We start from the raw sequence: 23,472 nt of genomic DNA, 5'->3' as shown, positions 1-23,472 counted from the left end.
TGAGCTTCCACAAGAACCAACGAGGTTCAGTCTCGTGTTACGCAGCACGTTTGAGCTTCCACAAGAACCAACGAGGTTCAGTCTCGTGTTGCGCAGCACGTTTGAGCTTCCACAAGAACCAATGAGGTTCAGTCTCGTGTTGCGCAGCACGTTTGAGCTTCCACAAGAACCAATGAGGTTCAGTCTCGTGTTACGCAGCACGTTTGAGCTTCCACAAGAACCAACGAGGTTCAGTCTCGTGTTACGCAGCACGTTTGAGCTTCCTCAAGAACCAACGAGGTTCAGTCTCGTGTTACGCAGCACGTTTGAGCTTCCACAAGAACCAATGAGGTTCAATCTCGTGTTACGCAGCACGTTTGAGCTTCCACAAGAACCAATGAGGTTCAGTCTCGTGTTACGCAGCACGTTTGAGCTTCCACAAGAACCAATGAGGTTCAGTCTCGTGTTACGCAGCACGTTTGAGCTTCCACAAGAACCAACGAGGTTCAGTCTCGTGTTACGCAGCACGTTTGAGCTTCCACAAGAACCAATGAGGTTCAATCTCGTGTTACGCAGCACGTTTGAGCTCCCACAAGAACCAATGAGGTTCAATCATTGTGTGTTAGGGCACGTTAGAGCTTCCGCAAGAAGTTTGTTCTCGCGTGTCAAGCAGGTTCGGTTTGCTAAATTAAATCTGTTAATCTTATAAAGCAATTGTGTCTCTTCAGAAAATTTGGACTACCCGCTCAGTTCAAATGGATTAGTTTTATGATCTCGATCTAGCCTAACCCTTTAAATCCCTTTTAATCCTCATTTAATTCCTTTAAATAAAAAGACCAAAAGACCCCCATTTTATGAATTAAACAACTCACAATCATACTTAATCCCTAGAAAAATTGAAATAACCAGTTAAACATGAAAGTATTATTATGCAATAATTTATGACATTTCTCCTATACAGAACCTTTTTGGCATAAAGTGTTCTTTAAAATGTTGTCAAGATAGAACCCCATTGAAACTTTTTTCTAAGAGTGTATGTTATAATAAATAAATCAATAAAATAAAAATAGATTATTTAAATGAATTGCTGATATAAACACCTGATTTATAATTATTAGTATTATTATTACTGATTTAAAGTGGGCTCTGGGTAGCAAGTTTAAACTAAATATCCAGATACCAAATCAATATAAGGATGCGGAATACTCAAGGCAGTGTCTTGTAACTTGGTTTCCCACAATACTCTTCTCTTTCTTGTTTGATGTTTTCTAGGTTGTTCCAGTTTTACTAATTAATTATCAACATGCCAGGGATTTCCCCACAGGTTCATTTCCAGTCATTTCATCATTACCTCAGATGCACTTACACAACACAACTCACTGCTTTTATGTTTCAGGTCTACACATACATAGCTAACAGGCACAGTAAAGGAATGGAATGAGCGTGACAAAGTTAGTGTATATGAACTACATTCACAGCAACATACCGTAGTGCTCCAGTGTAAGTCTAAGCATGGAAAGCCATCAGATTAGTTTTAGTCATTTGTAAAGTGAATTTTGTTGTTTAACAAAGGGAGGGACATTAAAAGTCAGCCAACAAGATGGCCATCAGAAAGGAGGGGAGCAGCTGTGCAAAGATAGGAATGTTTGAGACTTAAAATGCACTTTTTTATTTATCAGAGGGCGTTGGACAGGGTTGCATGGCTGAAATGTGATCTATAGGCCAAAGGAGATTAAGGGTTCATGGGTGTATTCAACTGGCACTCTCCTCCTTACAGGTGCTGGTAGGTGGGCTGTGATCACTCAGTTACGAGATAAGAAAACACTCTTTTTAAGAGGTGCCAGGTCATTCTGAAGTACATGAAGCAAATTAAATTACAGACTTAAAAATAATACACTCATCACTTAATAATCTGAAAGTCATAACAAATAAAACCACAAAAAAGTCTGAGGAAGATAAATCATAACAGACATTGGACTCTTCTCAAACATATATTTTAAGTTTTTAGGACATTTGAGTCATCCACTGGCTACCAAGAATATGTATCAGCAGTAATTTTTGCTAAATATTAAATACATATTTTAATATCTTCGAGGAAAAGGTTCTATATAGAGCCTTAAAGGGTTCTGTCAGGGACTTCATATATAGAACCTATTAGGGATTCCCATCATTGGATCAATTTATAGATTTACTTTTAATCAATTTTGTTTTAATTCATTTCATTTTAATTACATTTTATGAATTAAACAGCTCATAAACATAAGTTATAACTAAAAAAAATAACCTGTTAAACTTAATTTAAGACATTTCTCCTCGTATAGAACATTTATGGCATAAAGATTTCTGTAAAACTGATTCAAGAACCCTACTGTATAACCATGACAGGTTATATATTTAATATTTTATTAGATTTCTGTATTATTCTTTACTCATACTTGAATCATTTATTATTTATATACGTTTTTATTATAGACAAAGTTTTAAAGCACAACAAAAACATAAGAACAGTACAAGTCTGTGCTAAAGGCAGATTTCTGATTATAATAATGTTTTTCACTTCGATCTTATCAAGTTCCACTTTTAACATTAAATATCAAACTAATTGAAGTCAAAGATGTTTTTAAAGGTCTGCCAATATTACACACAGTGTTCTGTTGCCATTTATTAGACCTCCCAAAAGCTGAATTTAGAAAGCTAAATCTAATTAAAAGACATCTTGCCACTGATGTTGTCTGATAAATGTGGTATTTACCTCCAGCTCCCTATAATCATTTTCAATTACTGTCAATTTGTATCGTTTAATAAATCTAAGCAAGGTGTTTTCCTTAGGGTTAAAACCCAGTCTTCTGGTCTATGATGAGCGTGATCTTTGATTTTTTAAAAACAGCTGAGAAATTATGAGAAGCAGGAGGCTGCCATTATTAAAATCTGCCATTCAGTCTTCCCAAAGTTCACCCTTCAGCTGGTCAGCTTGACCTTATGTGGTTTATATCTGTCATTTGCTGCAAGACACAAGAGGAAGTAATGACTTCATCTTCCAAATAATCTGCCTTTGTCAATAAATACACTGGGTACAAATTAAAAAGCAGAAATCTTCCCAGCACTTGAAGACATTGACAGATTGTATTTCATTATGTCACAATCAAACACAGACAGACCGACTCCGTACAAGAACAAGAGGGCTGTTGGAAGATGCACAGAAGGCCAATACAAGCATCAGCAGTTGTTATGATATTTACATTCTCTGTTGCCTCAAACAGAAACTTGAAATATTTTCTAAATTATTGAGAGGTCTGAGACAACCTAGTTTGGATAACAGGAAATTTATTTCAAAATGAAATTTTCACATTCAAAACACTACCACACATGAACACCCTGGCAATCACATAGCAACTGCCTAGCAACACCCTAGCAATTGCCCAGCAAAGCCCTAGTAACCACCCAGAACAGCTTAGCAACTGCATAGCAACTACCCATTACACCCTACAACCACCCTTAACAGCAACTGCCTATTAACGGCACATAGCACCCTAGCAATCACTACCAACACTCTAGCAGCCACCCAGAACACCCTAGCAATTGCTTAGCAACACAATGGCAAACACCCTATCTACTGCCTAGCAACCACTCTAGCAATTGCATAATGTAACTGGTCCGACTCGACACGCTCCAAGCAGGATTCGAACCAGCATCACCGGCATGGGAGGTGGACGCAGTAACAAGGGCGCTAAAAACCTGCCTCTAGCGTCAGGCCAGTGTGCCTCTTGAGGCCCGAGGAGGGAGGTTTACAAGCACAGCTCTAACAAGCTTGCCTCCGTTACACTTAGCAAAGCCCTAGTAACCACCCAGAACACCTAAGCACCTGCCCAGCAATGCCCAAGCAAATCACCAACCATTACACCCTAGCAACCACCCTTAACCTAGCAACTCCCTAGCAACACAATAGCAAACACCTAGCTACTGCCTAGCAGCACCCTGGCAACCAACCAGAACACCCTAGCAACTACCAACCACAGCAAGCACCACTCACATTTTCTTCAGAAAATGTACATGTCTAGTTAATATTATTATTATATTAAGAATGTAAAAATAAAATAAATTAAATTAAATTAAATAAAAAAACACTGATAATCAAAATCAATTCACAGGAAAGATTACATCACACTAACAGTTGTCTTCAATTGACTGTTTTGATTATGATACACCTGGAAAGCTCTTGGACTCCGCCTTATTGATCACGGGTGGATGTGCAGGGGCTCCTATCACGGAGGTCTCTACTCTGGCTGCATGGCTGAGTCACTGCTTCAAGCACCTTATTAATCAAACTACGCCTACACTATCTCCAGCCCTCTGATACATCACTCTCTTCAACTGACATTTAGCTATCCGGCCACCAATCAAGAGGGCTGCTCTTTAACACAGCCCAATTTAACCTCAGAGTTTGGGCCCTTGCCTATGATACATTTTGCTGAAGAATGGCAACATAGAAAAAAAGCAAGTGCTTTACAAGACACATTAGGATATGATGGTATGATTATGATACAGAGTTTGAAATGTATACGAAGTTATGGAGTTAAAAAAGACAAATGTTTCATCCATGTTCCAACATTCAGTAGCCTCAAAGCAGGAAGTACATTTAAAGTCAAGAAATTTAATGTTTTTATAAGTGTCTTAAGCTCACCAAGGCTGCATTTATTTGATGAAAAACATAGTAAAACAGTAATATTGTGAAATAATATTATTACAGTCTAAAATATCTGTTTTCTATTTGAATATAATATAATTTGTCATGACAAAGCCTAATTTTCAGCATCATTAATCCAGCCTTCAGTGTCACATGGTCCTTCAGAAATCATCTAGTGCTCAATATACATTTCTTATTTTTTTATCAATGTTGAAAACAGTTGTGATGCTTAATAGTTTTGCAGAAATCTAATACATAGTTTCTTAAAGGAATTCTTGATGAATTGAAATATCAAAAGAACAGCATATATTTGAAATAGAAATCTTTTGTAACATTATAATTATATTTACTATGCCTTTTGATCAATTGAATGCATTTTTGCTGAATTAAAGTATTAATTTCTTTAAAAAAGAAAAAATACAAATCTCCAAACTTTTGAATGTGTGTATTATACAGATACTTTTTGTTCACAGGTCATACGGCTCCATTACAGCTTGAAAGTAAATTACATAAACTGCGTATGAATTCAGGAATGTTAGACAATGCTCAGCGAACTGTGAGGTATGCCAGCATACAGGTGTGAATTATTGCTTAATGTCTAAATAACTGGGATCTGATAAGGATTTAATACAACATTTAGGACTAAGAAAGTGCATCTGGGTCTGTTACTTTTAATCAATTTAATGCATCCTTGCTAAATAAAAACATTATTTATTTATTTTTTACCGTATTGACCTCCAACTTTTGAACAGTAGTGTATAAGGCATTTGCCATTTGATTATTGTGCACAAAGATCATAACACAAGTGATGGTACATCCTGCCAGTAATCTCCATTGGCATTTTCACTTGTTCCTGATGAAGGCATAGATAAGACAGAAGACATAAAAACAAAATAGGACAGTACATTATTTCATAAGTTCAAGGCAGGAGCAGTTGCAAACATGCGGAAAGTGCCAGCACTCTACACGCTCAGCTGCTTAGGTAAATATGTAGCACTGGACTGTTAAAGCTGGAGAGAAAACTTGAGAGGGTTAAATAAATACAAATACATACACACCAGTAAAAAGCCGGGCTTTGTTTTAGCCTGCCGTCTGGTAAGTGATGATAAGGGGCAGTAAGTAATGCCTGCAGTAGCAGCCAACATGTGGGTCTGTCTTATAAACTATAGACACACTCCCCAAGAAGGATTCATCAGGCCTGGATGACCAGGTGGAATCCTGAATTGTGCAATTCTGTTCGTAAAGGTTATATTAGGCTACAGAAACACAAACAAGAGCTTGCCAAGATCAATAAACACATGCTAGAGCATAACAACATGACTTCCTACAGGCAACAGGGCAATTCAATAACTTCAGTTTGAGAAATAAACCATTGGTTTAGATTTACTCAAGTTCTCTCTAAACATTTTCTGGCTGATTTGCTAATGTCCCATAGGAAAGATAAAAACATTAAGGAGCTCTGTTTAATCTCGGTTGTTTTCTGCTTCTCTGATATGCCATATGAAATGCAATTTGCTATTAATAGTCTGAGGTTTCACATGCACACAGTTTGTAAGAGGAGCATCTGAGAAGTTACCAATTAAATGAAATGTAACTATAAACTCCTTTAAGACTCCTGGGTTTAAAAAAAAAAAAAAGAGCATCCTTTGAGCAACACTTCTTTTTATGTGAAATTCACAGCATGTCTTATGTTTGTCTTCAGCTTGTTTCTCACGCCACAGAGGACCAGAATGAGGTTCAAGAATGAGGAGGACTGAATTCCCTCTGCATTATTATGTCTTGCAAAATCTTCAATATTTATTACTATAAATATTTTTATACATCAGATATGGTAAAAAGAAATAAATCACCAAATATGGATTTCAAAAATTCTTGCAATATTAACATCAAATGATAAGACAGGTTTGGTCAAGAGTCTTTTGACAGCTACATTAATTAGAGAAAACTGAATCCTCCTATTCTCATAAACCAACAATTGACAAGGTAGATTTGGTAAGATTTCAGAGTGTGCATTTAAGAAATAACATTTGATAAGCTCTTTTTCATTATTTACCAGGAATAGTGCATCTAGAACAAGTATAAACTCAAAATACAAAAATAAAGATAAAGAGATAAAAATACATAAATATAAAAATAAAACAGCTGCAAAAAAAAAAAGCCATCCATTTGTGATCCTACCTGATCCAAGTTTGCATTTATGTCAAAATTTGTGTAAACTTCTACTAGGCTATAACTTAGGCAAGTGACATAAAAATAAAAATAACTCTTAAATGTAAACCACTTTCACAATTTTCCTCAAAAGACCTGGCTGGCTGACGTAAACTGAGGGTTTCCCTGTCTGATTTGCCTTAGCTTGGTGCTCCTTTGCTTTGATCTCGGAGAGGGATTCCCTCATGTTCATTCAAAGCAAACTGCAGATTGGGGACAGCTGAGATCTGAGGTGTGATTGCGACAAATAAATCCACCCACGTAACATGTCCCAAGGGTGGAGATTTTCAAAAGCAGCATGACACACAGCCCACTCTCTCAACACAACCCCGATCTCAATAGAAGTTCTTTGAATAATATATAAAGTCATGAGTTTTACCATACTGAATCAACTCAGGATCAATTGACACTATAGGCCTTTAGTATGTTTTTGTTTTGGCGACAGGTAAACACAGCCATGCTGATATTCATACCAACAGCATGATTTAGAGTGTGACATTTCTTTTATAAACAAGAAGCTAATACCGAGTAAGTAACATACAGCCAATGAAAATAGTTCCAAACAAAGCCACAGCCAAATTAAACCGTTGAGTGTCTCCGAACAACACAGAACAGTGGTTTTTGTTCCTGAATGATTCAGAGTTTATGAAGGAATTGGATGAATGAATGATTCAATGACTCAATCGTGATGGCTCAAAGACACATCTCTAGTTCCTGAAAGGATCGTGTTTGAGCAAATCGGGCTGCATCCGAAATTGCAAACTTCCCTAAAAAAAGTGAGGAAACCCATTGCCTTAAATTATTAAGTAAATAAACTTCAAGCGGAATTGAAAACAATTAAGTTATGTGGAATTGTCAAGTACACATAACTTAACTTCCAATAATGCATGACGTTTACTTAATAATTTTAAGGCAACAGGTTTCCTCGGTTTTTTTAAGTTAAGTCTACTGATCACTTTTAAAGTGATATGTGAAAAACAGTATGTGACAAAAGAAGTATGTCCGAATTCACAGTATAAAAAGAGTATACAGGCAACGTGAAACAGACAAGCATTATTTAGAGTTATTTATACAGTGGAAGTCACAGTGCAGAGCACTTTTGGAATACGGTAGGAACTAACTTTTGTATAAAGCAACACGCTCTGGTGAGTAAAGTATTTTCTGTCTAGTTCGCTTTATAGAATTATGTGGCCTTATATAAACTTTCAGAAACACACCACCAGGAGTTGGTTCAAAATCTAATTCATTTTCAGCCTGCCCTCAGCTGGAAGGAAACTCTTCGACATAATTTATGAGTGGTATGTATTATAAATTCAAAGTTAACCTTAAGTCTTATCTTTGCAGATTACGTTCCTGGTTTCTTAAGGTCTTATAAAATAAATCTCAGTAAAAATCTTTAGCTTATATTTTGTGCTGTTTTAACCAGTCCATGAAAGTGGTTTTCCCTGTCATTTTTTGATGTAGGAGGCAGCGTGAGTGCACATATTTCTCTTTTGGTAAACCTTCTCTATTTTGATGCTCAGATCACTTACACAATATAACAATTTTCCTGACAGCCTCCATTAAGTCTTCTCATCCCTGGCCTTTTCTCACGTCACAATCCATACAAATGCTTTCATGTAAATATTTCTCATTCTAACTCAGCAAAAGATGCTCATTTGTAGTCCAAATATTTGAATGAATCAGCTTTTGGACATCACAGAGGAATTTGCTGCACAGAGTGCATGAGGCTCTTCATCACACGATTGCCTGATGTGTCTTTTCTCTGATGACTTTTAGGGAGTTGTGCACAGATGACCTTAAAGTCTCCACGAGGGGGGTGTCAAAATTACTCACAGCTTACAAAATTACTCACTTTCAGCTTTCACTATTGCAGTCTTTCTCAAAAGATTTAGGTGTAGCATAAGAGACGTATTAGTCTTGCTAAATAGAGATGTACATTTTTTTTGTCTTGTCCTCTGTGGTGTCCACCTGTCTGTGAGTGCTGCATGCTCCTGATGTCAACTTAAAATGATTGAACCCTTTAACTATTTTCTTAACCGCGTGGGAGATTTTATGTAGTTTGTTAGCAGACGATAAAGTGTAAATCAAGTGTAAATTATTTGAATCATTGGATTCATACGATAGGCTATGCCAGCATTCTTATTTTATTAGAGTTCAATATATCATCAATCCGGCTTCCAAAACAAGTTTTTGTCTTACCCTAAATTCACTATGCTAAGCATAGGCTATATAAGTGTTTATGTTTTAGATGTTTTTCGTAGGAAATTGCGTACACGCGTTACTCGCCCGTGCGTGTCTCGTCATATCCGTAAATAGAGAAAACTCACCCATTTAAAATATAAAAAATAAAAAATAACGCTGAACAGAGTAGAGTGTGTTGGCAAAAAAATAAAAAATAAAAAGAACGCGACAGAGCTCATAATAAAATGAGAATCAACATTGCCTTGTCTTGTCTGAGATTGCGAGAACTGGTGGATTATAAATGTTGTAAAGGCGACGTGGAGATGGGATGGAGTTTTTATTATTCAACAGGCATGTAAGGTCTTTTATTGAACTGATAAATTGCCATATGTAGTTCTCTAACAGAGTTCAAGCATTTATCTATTGTGAAGGGTCATTTCATTATGGTTGTTGTGATGGAATTTATTTTAAATGAAGTAGCCTACCGTGTCTATTAAAGACAGAGCTTCAGTAACATCTTCAGCTGTAGTCAGCTTGAGATCCTTTCCATCTAAACTGGTTATATCTCTTAAGCTTAGTAGTGAATGTTTTATGAGCAGTAGTAAGATAATCTCTCTCTCTCTCTCTTTAGTTATGAGAAAGAACCATATTCATCCACACAGTCACATCGAGCCAAAGCACAACCAAAACAATGTTCTTCCGCAAAATGCATGCAGTTTTGTTTTTTTAACGCTAGAGGGCCAAAAGCTAGTCCTACATCGTGTACCTTTAAAACAGCTGACGTTTTGGAAATAATTGAAAATGCCAATCGTATTGAGTATATTTTGATAAAAATATAAACTGGATTTAAAAGCAAATTCATAGCAATTAAAAAATAAAAAAAAGGTTGTGATCTGCATGCTTTATATTTGTGAATAGACCTTTTGAATCATAAAATTGAAAAGCACTCCCAGTACAAAACATGCAGATAGTAATAGATTTCTCTCCAGAAACTCCAGTTTCACTCACCAGAGCTTTCATTCATCACAGTGTGTTGGCCAACAAAGAAGTGATAATGTGTTATCTCAACACCAGCGGGGATGGAATTTGGAAATCTAGAAGCTCCAGACACCTGCAATCAAAATATATTGATTTTGGCTGCACACTCTCATGTACGTGTGATTCTTCAGGTAGTGATTTGACATCCGCCAGGTTTTTGTTTCCATTATGCATCTTAAGTAATCTCAGCTCAGAGCTTAAAAAAGGTAAAATGCAAAAGTGTCCAGTTTAACGTCTATCATTAAAGCTTTTGGCAAGGCAAAGTGTGTGTAATACACTAATGGTCTTTAGCTAATGCTATCGTAAAGCTTTCGAAATCCTTGTAAGCTTTCAAAATCCTTAGTAAAGGTATTGTTATCAAATTGAGTATTGAGTTTTTTTACCTGCTCGTAGAGAGTTTAATAGAATAGAATAGAATGGTAATATTTATTTGCAACAGCGGTAGGCCTATTTCAAAATAAATAGGAAACAACTAGTGAACACCATGGGGACATAATTAACAGAACAGAAAATTTCCCAACAGGTCTGATGAAGGTAAGAGACATTATTATTAATTATTGAATGCCAGGTATTTTTTTTGTCCATGGAAAATGCGTGTCTACGCTATTCATTTTCTCTGTTAGCTTCATAAGGATATCCTATCAGACCGGAGCTCAGTTAGTCTCTCAGTACATCATTAATAAATTATCAAAAGGAATTCCCTCTTTTATTTAGGCCATCAAACTTTATTATCAAAGGGAAATATTAACAGATGACAAAGTATCAGTGTGAGCTTCGAAAGTAACTGCAGAATGAATCTTAAAGTCACACAGTGCTTATTGAAATAAAACGATTCATGCATTAATTTTGTATTTTTTAAGACTGGAATCAATCTGGATATAATATAATACAATATAATATAATATAATGTGTAAAAGCTTCTTATATGCCACACTTGTATAGAAAGTAATTTGTGTGGTATAAGCCCTCAAATCAACAGCAGTGCTGTATAAAGATCCCGTGAAATTACTCTTCAAGTGAAGTCGTGTTTTACTAAGGATTTCGGGGTTTTCAACAAGGATTTTTGAGCTTCTAAAAAGATAGATGAGAATAAAAATGTATGGATTTGTAATACTATATAAACAATTACCACATAGTTTGTCTTCAAACCGCTCAATCCTTCCTCTGTTAACACTCAGGCTTTCACTTTGAAGATTGTTCACAAGCCTCAACATAGAAAAGTTTTATTCCATCAACACCACATTGAATCTCTAGCTGTTACTAAGACAAAGCATCAGAGACTGCTAATGATTACAGGAATTGTTCACCCTAAAACTCAGATTCTGTCATAGTTTACCCACCATCATGTCATTCCAATCCTGTTAGCTGTTTTATTTTATTTGTAATATCTGTGCAAAACACAGAAGGAATTTTAAAGAGTCTCCAAATTTATTTTTGGCCGAACTATTCCTTTAAGATTAAATCCGCTTATATGCATTCTGCTCCTGAATGAGTCATTTCAGAACTGTCTCTGCTTGCTTGGTCTCTAAGGTTACCGATGACAAACCACATATACACATCCAGAGATGGGATAATAGTTTTGCTGGATACATGAGACATGTTCTCATATCTATTTCCCAACTGGAACACAACAAATGTTCATGAGTTCAGGTTCCTCATACCATGGAATCAAATTGCTTTGAATCAAAATGCTTTGAGATAAAAGAAGGAAATTATATACTATATGAAAACATACTGCAACTTTCAGAACTCAAATCTCGAAACCAGTAAAAAAAAAGTCCAATCATGAAAACTAGCACCATAACCAAATTCAATTATGAATGTTTCTGGCACACACAAAAAAGAAAAAGAAAAATATGATTTGACACGTTTTAATCGGGTCTGCTGGCTTTACATGAAGCACAGAGATTTCAAGAACACCCCTGCTACTTTTCCAAGTGGGACTCCTCGTTGATGCTAACTAATCATAACATGTGCTATAATGTATTACTGTTATTTGACTGTTTGCACATGCTATTTATGGATGCATGTTAATAGTCCAAGAAAAAGAAAAAAAAAACTGACAAATAAACTGAGCTGTTCCCTTACAAAAAAAAAGGTTGCATAATCCAGGAACATTAATAAAAATAAAATCATACATTTAACTGATAATAAAAGACATTAGAAATAATACCAGTCCACATATACAAACTCAGTCAAGTCATTTTCTATGAATTCTCAGGTGATAGGATGTCTGATGAAAACTTTTTTTGCTCATATTCATACTGTGAAAAAATGTCTATGACTATAAGGAAGGGTTGAGGAGAGTAATGCAAGAGTCAAGGGTTGTCTGGTTAGCATGGTCCAATTAGCCCCTGCTGGTAGATGATGTAACTACACCAAAACATCCTTATCCATTGATAATGGCCATTCAAAAGTTTGGGGTTGAAAGAAATTAATACTTATTTTCAGCATAGATGCGTTAAATTCATCAAAAGTGACAGTAAAGATATTTATAATGTTACAAAAGATTTATATTTCAAATAAATGCTGTTCTATTCATCAAAGAATCTTGAAAAAAAGTATCACAAATTATAAAATATTAAGCAGGAAAACTCTATTCAACAATGATAAAAATTTGAACTGTTTCTTGAGCACAAACTCAGCGTGAATCAGCAAAGATTGGAGTAATGATGCTGAAAATTTAACTTTGCCCCCACAGCAATAAATTAGGCTATATTTTAAAGTATATTAAAATATAAAACAGTTATTTAAAATTGTAAAAAAAATTCACAATATTACTGTTTTCACAGTATTTTTGATTAAATAAATACAGCCTTGGTGAGCATAAGAGACTCCTTTCAAAAACATAAAAAAATCACACCAACCCCAAAATTTGAGTTTGAATGACCAATAAAAGACATGTTCACTTTAGTACCAACAATTCACTTTAGTACTAAAAATGATCTATACAGACCTGAGTAGACCAGTTATTAAGTATAGCATGGCACTGGAAATACAGCAGTTATCTAACCACTGACTGTTCACTGACTGACTCAGCAGATTTACACTGTAAAAAAACTCCCGACAAGTCTCGGAACGCCTGGAAAAACTGGAATCATCAGGTATATGGCCGTGTATGGACAGCTGCTTTGGCTTTCAGTCAATACCAAACATATGGTGCTGACGTGACAACGAACAGACGTAATTAATCACGCAAACATATCAAAACTGCTGTCAAAGTTGTCAATGATATCAGATATGGCAAAGAGGTCAGCAGGGATTAAGGCTGTGGACAGGGAACTGGCATGAGCCAAGATTAATGAGTTAACAACTGAAAGAAGATCAGTGGATTTTAGGATCAGTGGCTGAATGTGTAGGCTGGACTGTGCAGTGCATATTTGGATACGGGTCGACATGGCTGATGTCATGCCAAGCACTGAATTATGACCGATCTGGAGTGCTTATTATGTGATAGTAGATGTATAGGGATCACAGCAGTTAGTTTGAGAGGGCAGGATCTATTGACTGTTAAGAAAGAGTCTGATGACAGATTGTTCTGAAGAGAGGCAGGGAGGAGATAAAGGCTACACTTGAGAGGCTTAGTGTCGCTGTTTGTGCTGTGTCAAGCATGTGCTGCATAAAGTAGGCCTACTACTTAATTCTCTTGCATTGATTTAATGAAACGGTTTTCGTATGAAAATGAAAATAAAAATATGTTTAAGCACATACGGATAGCAGTTGTAATTCTTACAGTATATAGTTAAATCAAATTACTTTGAACTTTTTTGTGAGTTTAAAGAGTTTAGAGTTTACCCATGTATGCATATCGACCTATAGGGGGCGATATGCATACATATACCATTTAGTATGTTCTCTCTCGTGTTCAAAACCTTTTAAATGAGAATATATTTTGTGAAATGTTCCAAGAAAATCAAAAGTCAAATATAGAGCTGTGTTCTTAGTTGCCATATTTATACTGTGAAAGGTTGTTAGAGTTGCTTTAAATAATTACAGTATTTGTTGGCCAAACAATATATTTATATTTTTGCATTGAGCGTATTGTATTAACTGAGCTTGAAAATATTTTAAATAGTCTATAATATGCAGTGTTGGGGAAAGTTACTTTTAAAAGTAATGAATACAATATTGAGCTACTCACTAAAAAGTAACTAATTGTGTTACTTAGTTACTTTTTAGGGAATGTATTAGGTTACATACTGGAGCTAAGATGGGAGGAAAGGAAGCAAGGAAAGGAAACGAGGATGCACAAATTAGAAATAAGAAGCACCCAATGGAACCGCATTATCCCATACTACTCTTTACGGTACTTCTGCCATAATGTAAAATTAGTACGAATATTCTGGTATGAGTTTAAAAATGAAACATAAATGTGATGTTTATCTAAAGTCATTTTTGCTTATTACTATGGTTGAATAAGATCATTGAAGGTCAGCAGCAAATACATTATTGCTTAATAAAGTGAGAATAAATGCATAAAGTATATTTGTGTAATTGATCATATTTAATTAATGTAGGTTTGCGAAATTGTACTGTTTTCACTGTTTTTATTCATTTTGAGGAATACCGAATGATACATGCTCACATTTAGTCCAGAAGTCCAACCATCATGTTTACACAGCCTCTGCACTGGACAAGAGAGGTGTCAATCAATGCATGGGTAAACAAAGTAACTCAGATGTTTTGTTGTAAATTTAAAAGCAATGCCTTACTTTACTTGAAAAAAGTAATCTGATTGCATAACTCACGTTACTTGTCATGTCTCACCCCCAATGTCAGATTCCCATTGTCAAAACTACATTAGGCCGTTATTGGGGCATGGTCCCACAAAAGGTTAAACATGTTAAATGAACTGTTCTTTTTTTTTTTTTGGTGGAAAAGACTTTAAAACTTGACTGTGGCTGGAGTGTTTATCCTGTACTCTCTAGGTAAACTTTAAAAAAAAATAACTAACAACTAGAACAATTCACCTTTAAACCAAAGAAAATATTTGCAGATCTGAAATTTGAGTCAAATCTTTGTTGTTTCAGGGTCTCTGCAGTGTTACTGCAGTGAACAACGCAGAATACTACACACTACTACAAACCGTGGGCGACAACTTGCCACTACTTGAGTTGTTATCTTAGTTGCACCCGCTCGTGTGGTGTATCATATCAGGTTTATTAAGTCATTTAGATAACTACGGGCAGCTTTGAAGAACGTTTTAACCACAGATGATAAAATAAGGGATGCAGGAACATTTCATTCACAAGTACAGTATGGATAAATTGTGAAGAGAGAAGAGGATGGGGAAAAGAGAAGGTGGGGCAGAAAAACAGACTACAGGACTGAAAGAAAGAGAGAGGGAAATGGAACGAAGGCTATTAAAAAAGGAAACAATAAATGATTTATATGGCACAAAGACAGGAACAACTGTGTGATGGCCACGGATGTGAGTAGCTACACTTCTCTACTCTATAAAATAGTTTTCATCATTATTTCATAACTTTATATATTTTGTTTTCATTCATTTAACTCATGTCACAATCATTTCTGCAATTTCTACTGTTCTGAGTGCAGTTAACTCATAACTGCATGCTGTCACTTTGGAACAACTTTGAATTTACCTAACATTTATGAAAGCAATTTACATTTACTTTTTATCCAAATCGACTTATAAATTAGGAACATCATAAGCAATTTATCAAGTATTAAGTAATTTAAAGTAGAATTTACAAGTTTAGTGTTTTTTTTGGACAAGGGAACCTTATATGTGACCACAGTCACATGGGTAATTTTTTTGGATGTCTACATCATCTGAATAAATAAGCTTTCCATTGTTGTATGTTAGGACAGGACAACATTTGGCCGAGATACAACTATAATGTGAAATTCTGGAATCTGAGGGTGAAAAAAAAAAAAAAAAAAAAATCGAAACATTGAGAAAATCGCCTTTAAAGTTGTATATTTATGTTCGCGATAGTGCTGCTTTCACTCACAAAAATAAATGTTTTATATATTTACGATAGGAAATTTACAAAATATCTTATATAATATACATGGAACTTAATGATTTTTCATATATTTCACCTGCTTCATGATCAAGTTAGTTTACACAAAAATGTTAAAATGATAATAATTATAATTCTGTCATCATTTACTTTATCTTTTTCTTTTTTATGCTTCATGTTTTTGTCAGTACAGACAGAGCGCGCGCGCGCACACACACACACACACACACAGGGTGTGCGGTTTCGCTACGTGGGGACTCTCCATAGACATAATGGGTTTTGTACTGTACAAACTAGGCCTATATTCTATCATCTTACCATGACAACTAAACCTATCCATCACAGAAAACTTTCTGCAGTTTTACATTTAAAAAAAAAAAAAAAAAAAAAAACGCATTCTGTAATATTTATTAACTTGTTTCCTCATGGAGACCTCAATTTAGGTCTCCACGGTGACACGAGTCCCCATGAGTCAGTGTGCGTTCAGGTTAAAGTCCCCACCTGGATAGAAAAACATGCACGCACGCACACACACACACACACATACGCATATGATAAATCTTTTGTTCTTCTTCCACAGAAGAAAGAAAGTCATACAGGTGTGGAACGACATGAGGACGAGTAAATGATGACAGAATTTTCAGTTGCTGAGTGAACTGAATCTCAGTAGTTTCAACTTGTGCACATTTCATAACACTTATCATTCAAATGAACGCATTCACTGTGTGGCACTGTTGAGCTGTGTCTCAACACTGCATCACGTTATCCCAGATTAATCCATGCAACATGGTTAATAATAATTCCCAAGGTATGTAATCCTGATTATCATCAGCTATGGACATGGAAGCGCACGGCAGAATGGTGTGCAACTCGTATTTGAAGCGTTTGAGAGCCAAAGAGGAGGGGAATGAAATATGAGTTATTTTTTTTCTATACTCAAAGGGAGTGGTAAAATGTCGAGATTGAGAACGAAACCAATATTGGAGAAGGCCTCAGTCTGCTCATAGACGCTGCTGTGGATAGTCTCCAGGAGATTCTGCCTTCCCACTCAAGCTCTTACCATGATGGTTTCTGATGATAATTTGCGCTGAAATACAAAACCGCAGCATCATCTTCGGGGAAACTTTAAAGATAAAGGAGCCAAGAAGCACCGCGCGCACATAGTGTCATTTAATAAGAAGATACAACGAGGCATTAGGACAGAGAAAACACTTCTGGTGAGAATCGTTCCACTCGTGCCAAATTGGACCACCGGAAGATGCGCGTTACGAGACGGTGATCCAACAAAATTAAAATGCATTTTTTAAGGAGTGCTCTTAACGCGTTTCTAATTAAAGACATGCCGGGGTAATCCACATGGGACAGCTCCTTACGTCTGCAACTGACAATAAAAAGTGAGGAACCCATGCCGGATGATCTGAAGCAACTTTACGCACCGGTGGGGGAAAATAAATAAATTAAAAGCGGCGGACTTTCGTCAATTTCCACCCACTTCGAGTCAACACGATCAACAGATGACCACGGCTGTCTTTAAACATATAAAAGAGACTCGCTCTCCTTGTGTCATGGTGCGCTAGAGCCTGTGGAAGTACCTTTGGAGAGGCGACGCCAGCGGAGTCTATTTGATGTGCTTTGCGTTAACATTATTAAATCCACGGGAAGGCCGTCGAACAAGTGTAAACTAAATCTGCATTGAAGAAAAACAGGTAATTTGTTACTTTACCAAACAAACACGTGTTCCCGAAGCGCCTTTGCGCAAGAGCGTTCGTGCGTAAAAGTGGAGAAAACTTGGGATTCTTGTGTGAATCTGTGATGCTATGATTGTTTAGAAATACTGAACAGTAACTGAAGCTCCACTAACTTGATTTTAAGTGAATCGAAAACTTTATTTATTACATGTTACAACTTCAGAATAAGTGAAGAGATTGTGTACTTCTTTTAGCTGGATATTATCAAATTATTGACAAACTATGGGTAGTTGACATAAATTCTACTGGGATGTTGACGTTTCCTTCTATACTTAATCTAAAACTGTTTTAAACTGCTTTTTGGTAATTATTTTATCATTATGCATGCAGTTTGTATGATCTCATATTAATTTAAAGTTTTTGGAATACATTTGATTTAAAAAAAAAAAAAGTTTAAAATAGTGAAAAATTAAAAGACGTATGCATTCTTATTCTTTTAAACCTAAAATGTTCAAGATCAAATTATGTGTCAACTATCCATTCATGGCATGTTTTAAGCAATTTAATATGAATCAATAAATCAAGTGGGTGCCAGGGAACTGAAATGATGATGGTGTGTTTGCAGGTCTATAAGAGGCAGGTCTACGCAGGGCAGAGGGGCTCTCTTTGCCCACCTTTCAGCATGAGTGCAGTGCGCACACCTGTCTTCATAGGGCTCCTTTTGCTGATCCTCACCACCGGCTACTGCAAACCGAGAGGCAGGGATGACACAAGTCTGCTGGACCTCCTAATGGACAGAGTGAGACAGGCACGGGAGCATCACAGCGAGGGAAACACACAGCAACCCCCCGAGATCATCGAGCATTCGGTGGAAACAAAAGACGTTAACAAAGTTACAAAGTCATATCAGCATGAACGCGTTCTTGGTAAGCATCATCACATTCACTGACTGACTGTGTTTGGATAATGAGAGCATTGTAGTCCATACCTGACCTGATCTGTTATGTGGCATTTCATATTCTGTGGCCAATAAATATAAATAATCACATTTTTGTACAGTCATTTCTGACCTGAGTAATTTCTCCTCTTTTAACAGAGGTCTTTCCGAGAGATCTTCGACAGAAGGAGAGATTTTTAAAACATTTAACAGGTGAGCAAATGCCAGTATCTCTGTGCACTTTCCTCATTATCTTTGTGAATTAACAGCAATTTAAAATCTTTTTGTATTTTTTACAGGGCCGCTTTATTTTAGCCCCAAATGCAGCAAACACTTTTATAAACTCTATCATAATACCAGGGACTGCACAATACCAGCCTGTAAGTGCCATTTCATTAAATACATTTACATTATTTCAGAAGCTATATCTATATATCATTTTAATGATTGTTCTTAAATGTTTTGCCATTTATTCAGGTGAATGATTAAGCATGCACATTGTTTTTATATGGTACTGGTCTTCAAGATAGTTTCTATGTCAAATTAAATGTCTGTCTTGTCTTTTCTAGATTATAAAAGATGTGCCCGGCTTCTCACAAGACTAGCTGGGAGTCAGCGGTGCACAGAGGGATAGATGTCGCAGGTGAATAGTTAACATAATAGTTAACATAATGTGTGTTATGTTAAACTTGTTTCCGCTATTAGTGCTAAAATGTTTGTCATGGAAATATTTACCCAGAACACACACTAAGTGATCAAATGTCTAGCCGTTATCTTCAAGGACACAATCATCCCAACATTCTCGCTACCACATTCTAAAAAAAGACATTGATAGACAGTTTCTGGTTACACACACACAATGTGTAATTTACGCTTAAACATAATTCTACAGGAGAAATATTACACCTAACTGTTTTATGACCTTTCTAATATTACGGAGCTCCCACCCAGAATAGCTTTTACCTCACCTGTTTGGAATGAAAGGGATTTTATATTTTAGTTAAAAGGCTGTTATGGTGGAGTTTTAAGTGCAGAGGTTCTCAGACTGTGGATGATCTATGAAGATTCCAGGTGGCTGATAGAAATAGACAGAGATATAAGTAGATTGTATCAATTCAAAATGAATTAACTAACTTCTTAGCTAGTGAATAGTTTCCTCATGTAAGTACCTGTGTAGTTCATTTAAATTCATTATTAAAAAAGAGGCTATTTCAATAGAGTACAAACTAAAGATAATTTGAGCAATACTTAAAATAGGTCATTCAAAGTTAAAGTATACTTTATTGTCCCCGAAGGGACAACAAATAACATCCCAAAAGCATCAAACATTACACAGACACACATGGTACATGTATATTTAATCAAGCTAAACTATACCGGTAAAGTATACTTAATTGGCATATTGGGATGCTGTATCTTCTCCCCTGTTTTGAGGTATTTGTTGGTTTCCCCCATATTTGGATGAATTTTTTGTTTAGCTGTTGAACTTGTGATCTTTAACCTAAAAAAATACAGTACTGCTCCACTAATTGAACACACAAAAAAAAACATTAGAAAAGTGTAAGCGGGTCAAACTGTGGCACCAGTACATTTGTCAAAGAAAGTACACGAATATAATCGGGGATTATGTTCTCAATTGACTGTAAATGGCATGTTAACTATTTGAAGTGAAGTACCACACTTATGGACAATGGCCTTTTTTCTTAATGGCGCTGCTTTAGTTCTCAGTGTAACATTAAACCCTCAGTCCTTTCACCATCTGTGTTGCACAATTTGCTCTTATATGTGGCTTTGTATCCACACTAGTGAGGTTTATTTTAGATTGTTTTTCATCCTTTGCCTTGTAAAAACTAATTATAGCATATATTGCATATATATATATACTCTCTCTCTCTCTCTCTCTCTCTCTCTCTCTCTCTATATATATATATATATATATATATATATATATATATGTAAATAATCTATATAATTGTGTTGTATTTATTATTACTAATGCCCCCATTCACATTTGCATGCAGTAGTCCAGCTCTCATATGTATTATAGTATAGTACAGACGTTGTGTTTCACTTGTTTTTAAAGCTTTTCGTGCTGAAGTTATTTTTTGTTTATGCCGATCATTGTTTCATTTTACAGATTTCAACAGACCTGAAGAAGTAAAGAGAACCAAGAAAAGTGCCTTGGAGAAAAACAGGGAAATTCAATTAATTCAGAACAATCATATTTATCACATAAACATAGCTATTTTTGCAATGAAATGGAACTCCTCTTTTGACCTTTTTCTTATCACATACAGCTCATCAGTCTTGTGAGTTGACAAGACTGATGTTAGAACCAAGTTTAATGGAAATGGTCATGGTGAAAATGAAGAAGACAATGTTTATGAAAAAAAAAAAAAAAAAAAAGTCCTGCTGCCAAACCACAAACTCTGGGTGTCACTTTCGACCTCACAAACATTATAAATTGAATTTGCCTTCACAGGTAGTTTTTGGTTGAAGAATAACTTAGATATTGTTTTGCTGATGTTCAAAGGTGATTACTGGCTGAAAGAAGTCTTTGGTCCAATATTCCTGACAACCTCAAAGCCACATTCCTCAAAGCCAGAGCTAAATCCTTTGATTGAATTATGATTTGCATGATATTTTCTTGCCTTTTTTGTCTTTACAAGACATGTCTTGGCAGTAATTAATGCTACTGGCTGCAGTTTATTCTGTGAAAGAAATGAATTGCATTTTGCTAATATTGAATGTCTTATATTATGTATTTATACATTCAAGCTGTTAAATATTGCTATTGTCAAATGTATAAACATCTAAGTTAGAGTTCAGTTTGTAAATATTGTAAATATATACAGTAAATATATATAACATATGATCTTTAAATAAACATATTTGTTATATAATGTTTAAAGAGTGTTGACGGATGAATTTGAAGTTATTTATTCCAAATAAATGCTATATGCTTTTGCTGCTTGTCATAGTTTCCCACTCCATTTTGGTGATAAATCCATCTTTGAGAGGTATGAGACCCATAAGGGTGTGGGAAAGCAGTACCCTGCTCTTAGTTGATGTCATAACAGCACATTTAAGCGACAGCCTTCTGAAATAATGTTTGCATTGGCATTCTACTCATGGAAAAAGGCAAAAGAAAAAACATTTCAAAAGGTAAAAAAATGGGTGATTTTTATTTGTTAATCAGCAAATTGTATTACTGTCTGTTACTGAAATGCATAATTTCAGTCATTACAGCTATTTACAGTCCAATTTAACTTTGTATGTTCACATCAACTATCCCTATACTGTACACACACACACACACATCTCTCTCTCTCTCTCTCTCTCTCTCTCTCTCTCTCTCTCTCTCTATATATATATATATATATATATATGCATGTGTACATATATTGCCATTGGACTGGTTTATGCGAACATATAAGGAACATGTGTGTGTGTGTGTGTGTTAAGTTTGGTATTGAGCAGCAGCCCATCAACTTGCCTTATGAGTTAATGTATATCATAATTTTGATAAAACCCTCTATTATTTATGGTTTACTATTACAGAGTTATACTGAAGTTCTTGATTTGTCCAGACATGCTAGTGACACTTGTGCTCAAGCTTAAGAACAAACAATCAAATTAATGGATGACAAAATTGTAAATGAGAATTTTTGTTTTGCCAAAAGCCCTAGTACTTGTATGTAACCATCTAGCATTCAATACTTGCATACACTTGCTGCTGTTACAATCAGCCACATTGCATGCAATTTTATCAGTCTGCTGAGGTAATGCCTGTGTATCTTTCTTCTGTCTTGCTTAGGAACTCCCACTAGTTACCTGATGCCAACACTGTGGTTTAGCTGGTCTGACTATAATTTTGGGCAGCAGCCAAGTAAGAGTAAGAGTATTAAGCAGCAAATGGTACATTTACCATTGTGACTACTGACCATCAAGAGATGATGATAAAGATTTTGACATTTCTTTAATTTAATACTGTTGAGAAATTCAATGCATAATACACAGTTGGATTTTGTCCATATGTTCCACATAGCCACTGGTGGTAATGTAAAGTGACATGGATGGACACACAGCAGTGATTTAAAACCAAAGATCAGGAACAAAACTGGCCAAATCTGACCTGATGTTGATTATAAATGAACTGTATAACATCTGGTGACTCATACCTCCACGTCAGCCTTAACCGCATGCAACGATTGTGTTACAAGCAACTGAGCAACAACAGCACTGCAATTTGTATTTGCTTTAATACAAAGTCATTGATATAATTTAAAATTCTATTTGATGGTCTATCTAACTGAATGCATCATGCAACACTCATATTACAACAAATATTATTTCAGATACACAGTATATTTACATATATACAATATATTTATATTAATATATTTTTGATATATATATATATATAATCTAATATATATAATATAGACTAATAATATAGACTAATCTTCATTATTCTTTCCCAAATTAATGTATTCTAGGAATTTTGGCTGAAGACATTTTGTGCTTTGTCATTTCCAAACTTGAAGCCAGGACATGCTCTTTAAAACGGCTCTAACAGAAGTTACATTACTGAGGGGCTTAATTTCAATTGACTAGATAGGTGTTCCACAAAATGCCATTTAGGCTTAATGCTTCTTCCCTTTTCCCACTCCAGTTGGTAATATGCTGGAAAAAGTTCCCGTAAAGGTGACATGAAGCATTCAAAGAACCCCATAAGCTGATTAGACTTTGCTGAGCACATGA

The 23,472-nt window shown here is 35.6% G+C and overlaps 1 protein-coding gene across 2 annotated transcripts; it reads left to right on the top strand.

Moving 5' to 3' along the window:
- Window positions 1-16,903: 16,903 nt before the first annotated feature.
- Window positions 16,904-21,675, top strand: alkal2b (ALK and LTK ligand 2b). Of its 2 annotated transcripts, none has more exons than XM_084097731.1 (6): window positions 16,904-17,300; window positions 18,397-18,697; window positions 18,868-18,921; window positions 19,008-19,088; window positions 19,278-19,351; window positions 20,846-21,675. In XM_084097731.1, the coding sequence occupies exons 2-5, from the start codon at window positions 18,454-18,456 to the stop codon at window positions 19,340-19,342; spliced, it is 444 nt and encodes a 147-aa protein (XP_083953857.1). In that variant the 5' UTR covers window positions 16,904-17,300; window positions 18,397-18,453; the 3' UTR covers window positions 19,343-19,351; window positions 20,846-21,675. The 2 variants fall into 2 exon arrangements, with proteins under 2 accessions (XP_083953857.1, XP_083953856.1); XM_084097730.1 differs by having other exon boundaries at window positions 16,904-17,789.
- Window positions 21,676-23,472: the final 1,797 nt, after the last annotated feature.

Source organism: Abramis brama (assembly GCF_963993115.1).
Source record: "Abramis brama genome assembly, chromosome: 21".
Classification (NCBI taxonomy): domain Eukaryota; kingdom Metazoa; phylum Chordata; class Actinopteri; order Cypriniformes; family Leuciscidae; genus Abramis; species Abramis brama.
This window is presented reverse-complemented; position numbering and strand designations above follow the sequence as displayed.

What these genes read in the sequence shown, in the direction of transcription:
- alkal2b (XM_084097731.1), top strand. Translation starts at nt 18,454, where the DNA reads ATGAGTGCAGTGCGCACACCTGTCTTCATAGGGCTCCTTTTGCTGATC. An exon ending in TCAGCATGAACGCGTTCTTG is followed by an intron (nt 18,698 to 18,867) that starts GTAAGCATCATC and finishes CTCTTTTAACAG; the next exon opens with AGGTCTTTCCGAGAGATCTT. An exon ending in GGACTGCACAATACCAGCCT is followed by an intron (nt 19,089 to 19,277) that starts GTAAGTGCCATT and finishes TGTCTTTTCTAG; the next exon opens with ATTATAAAAGATGTGCCCGG.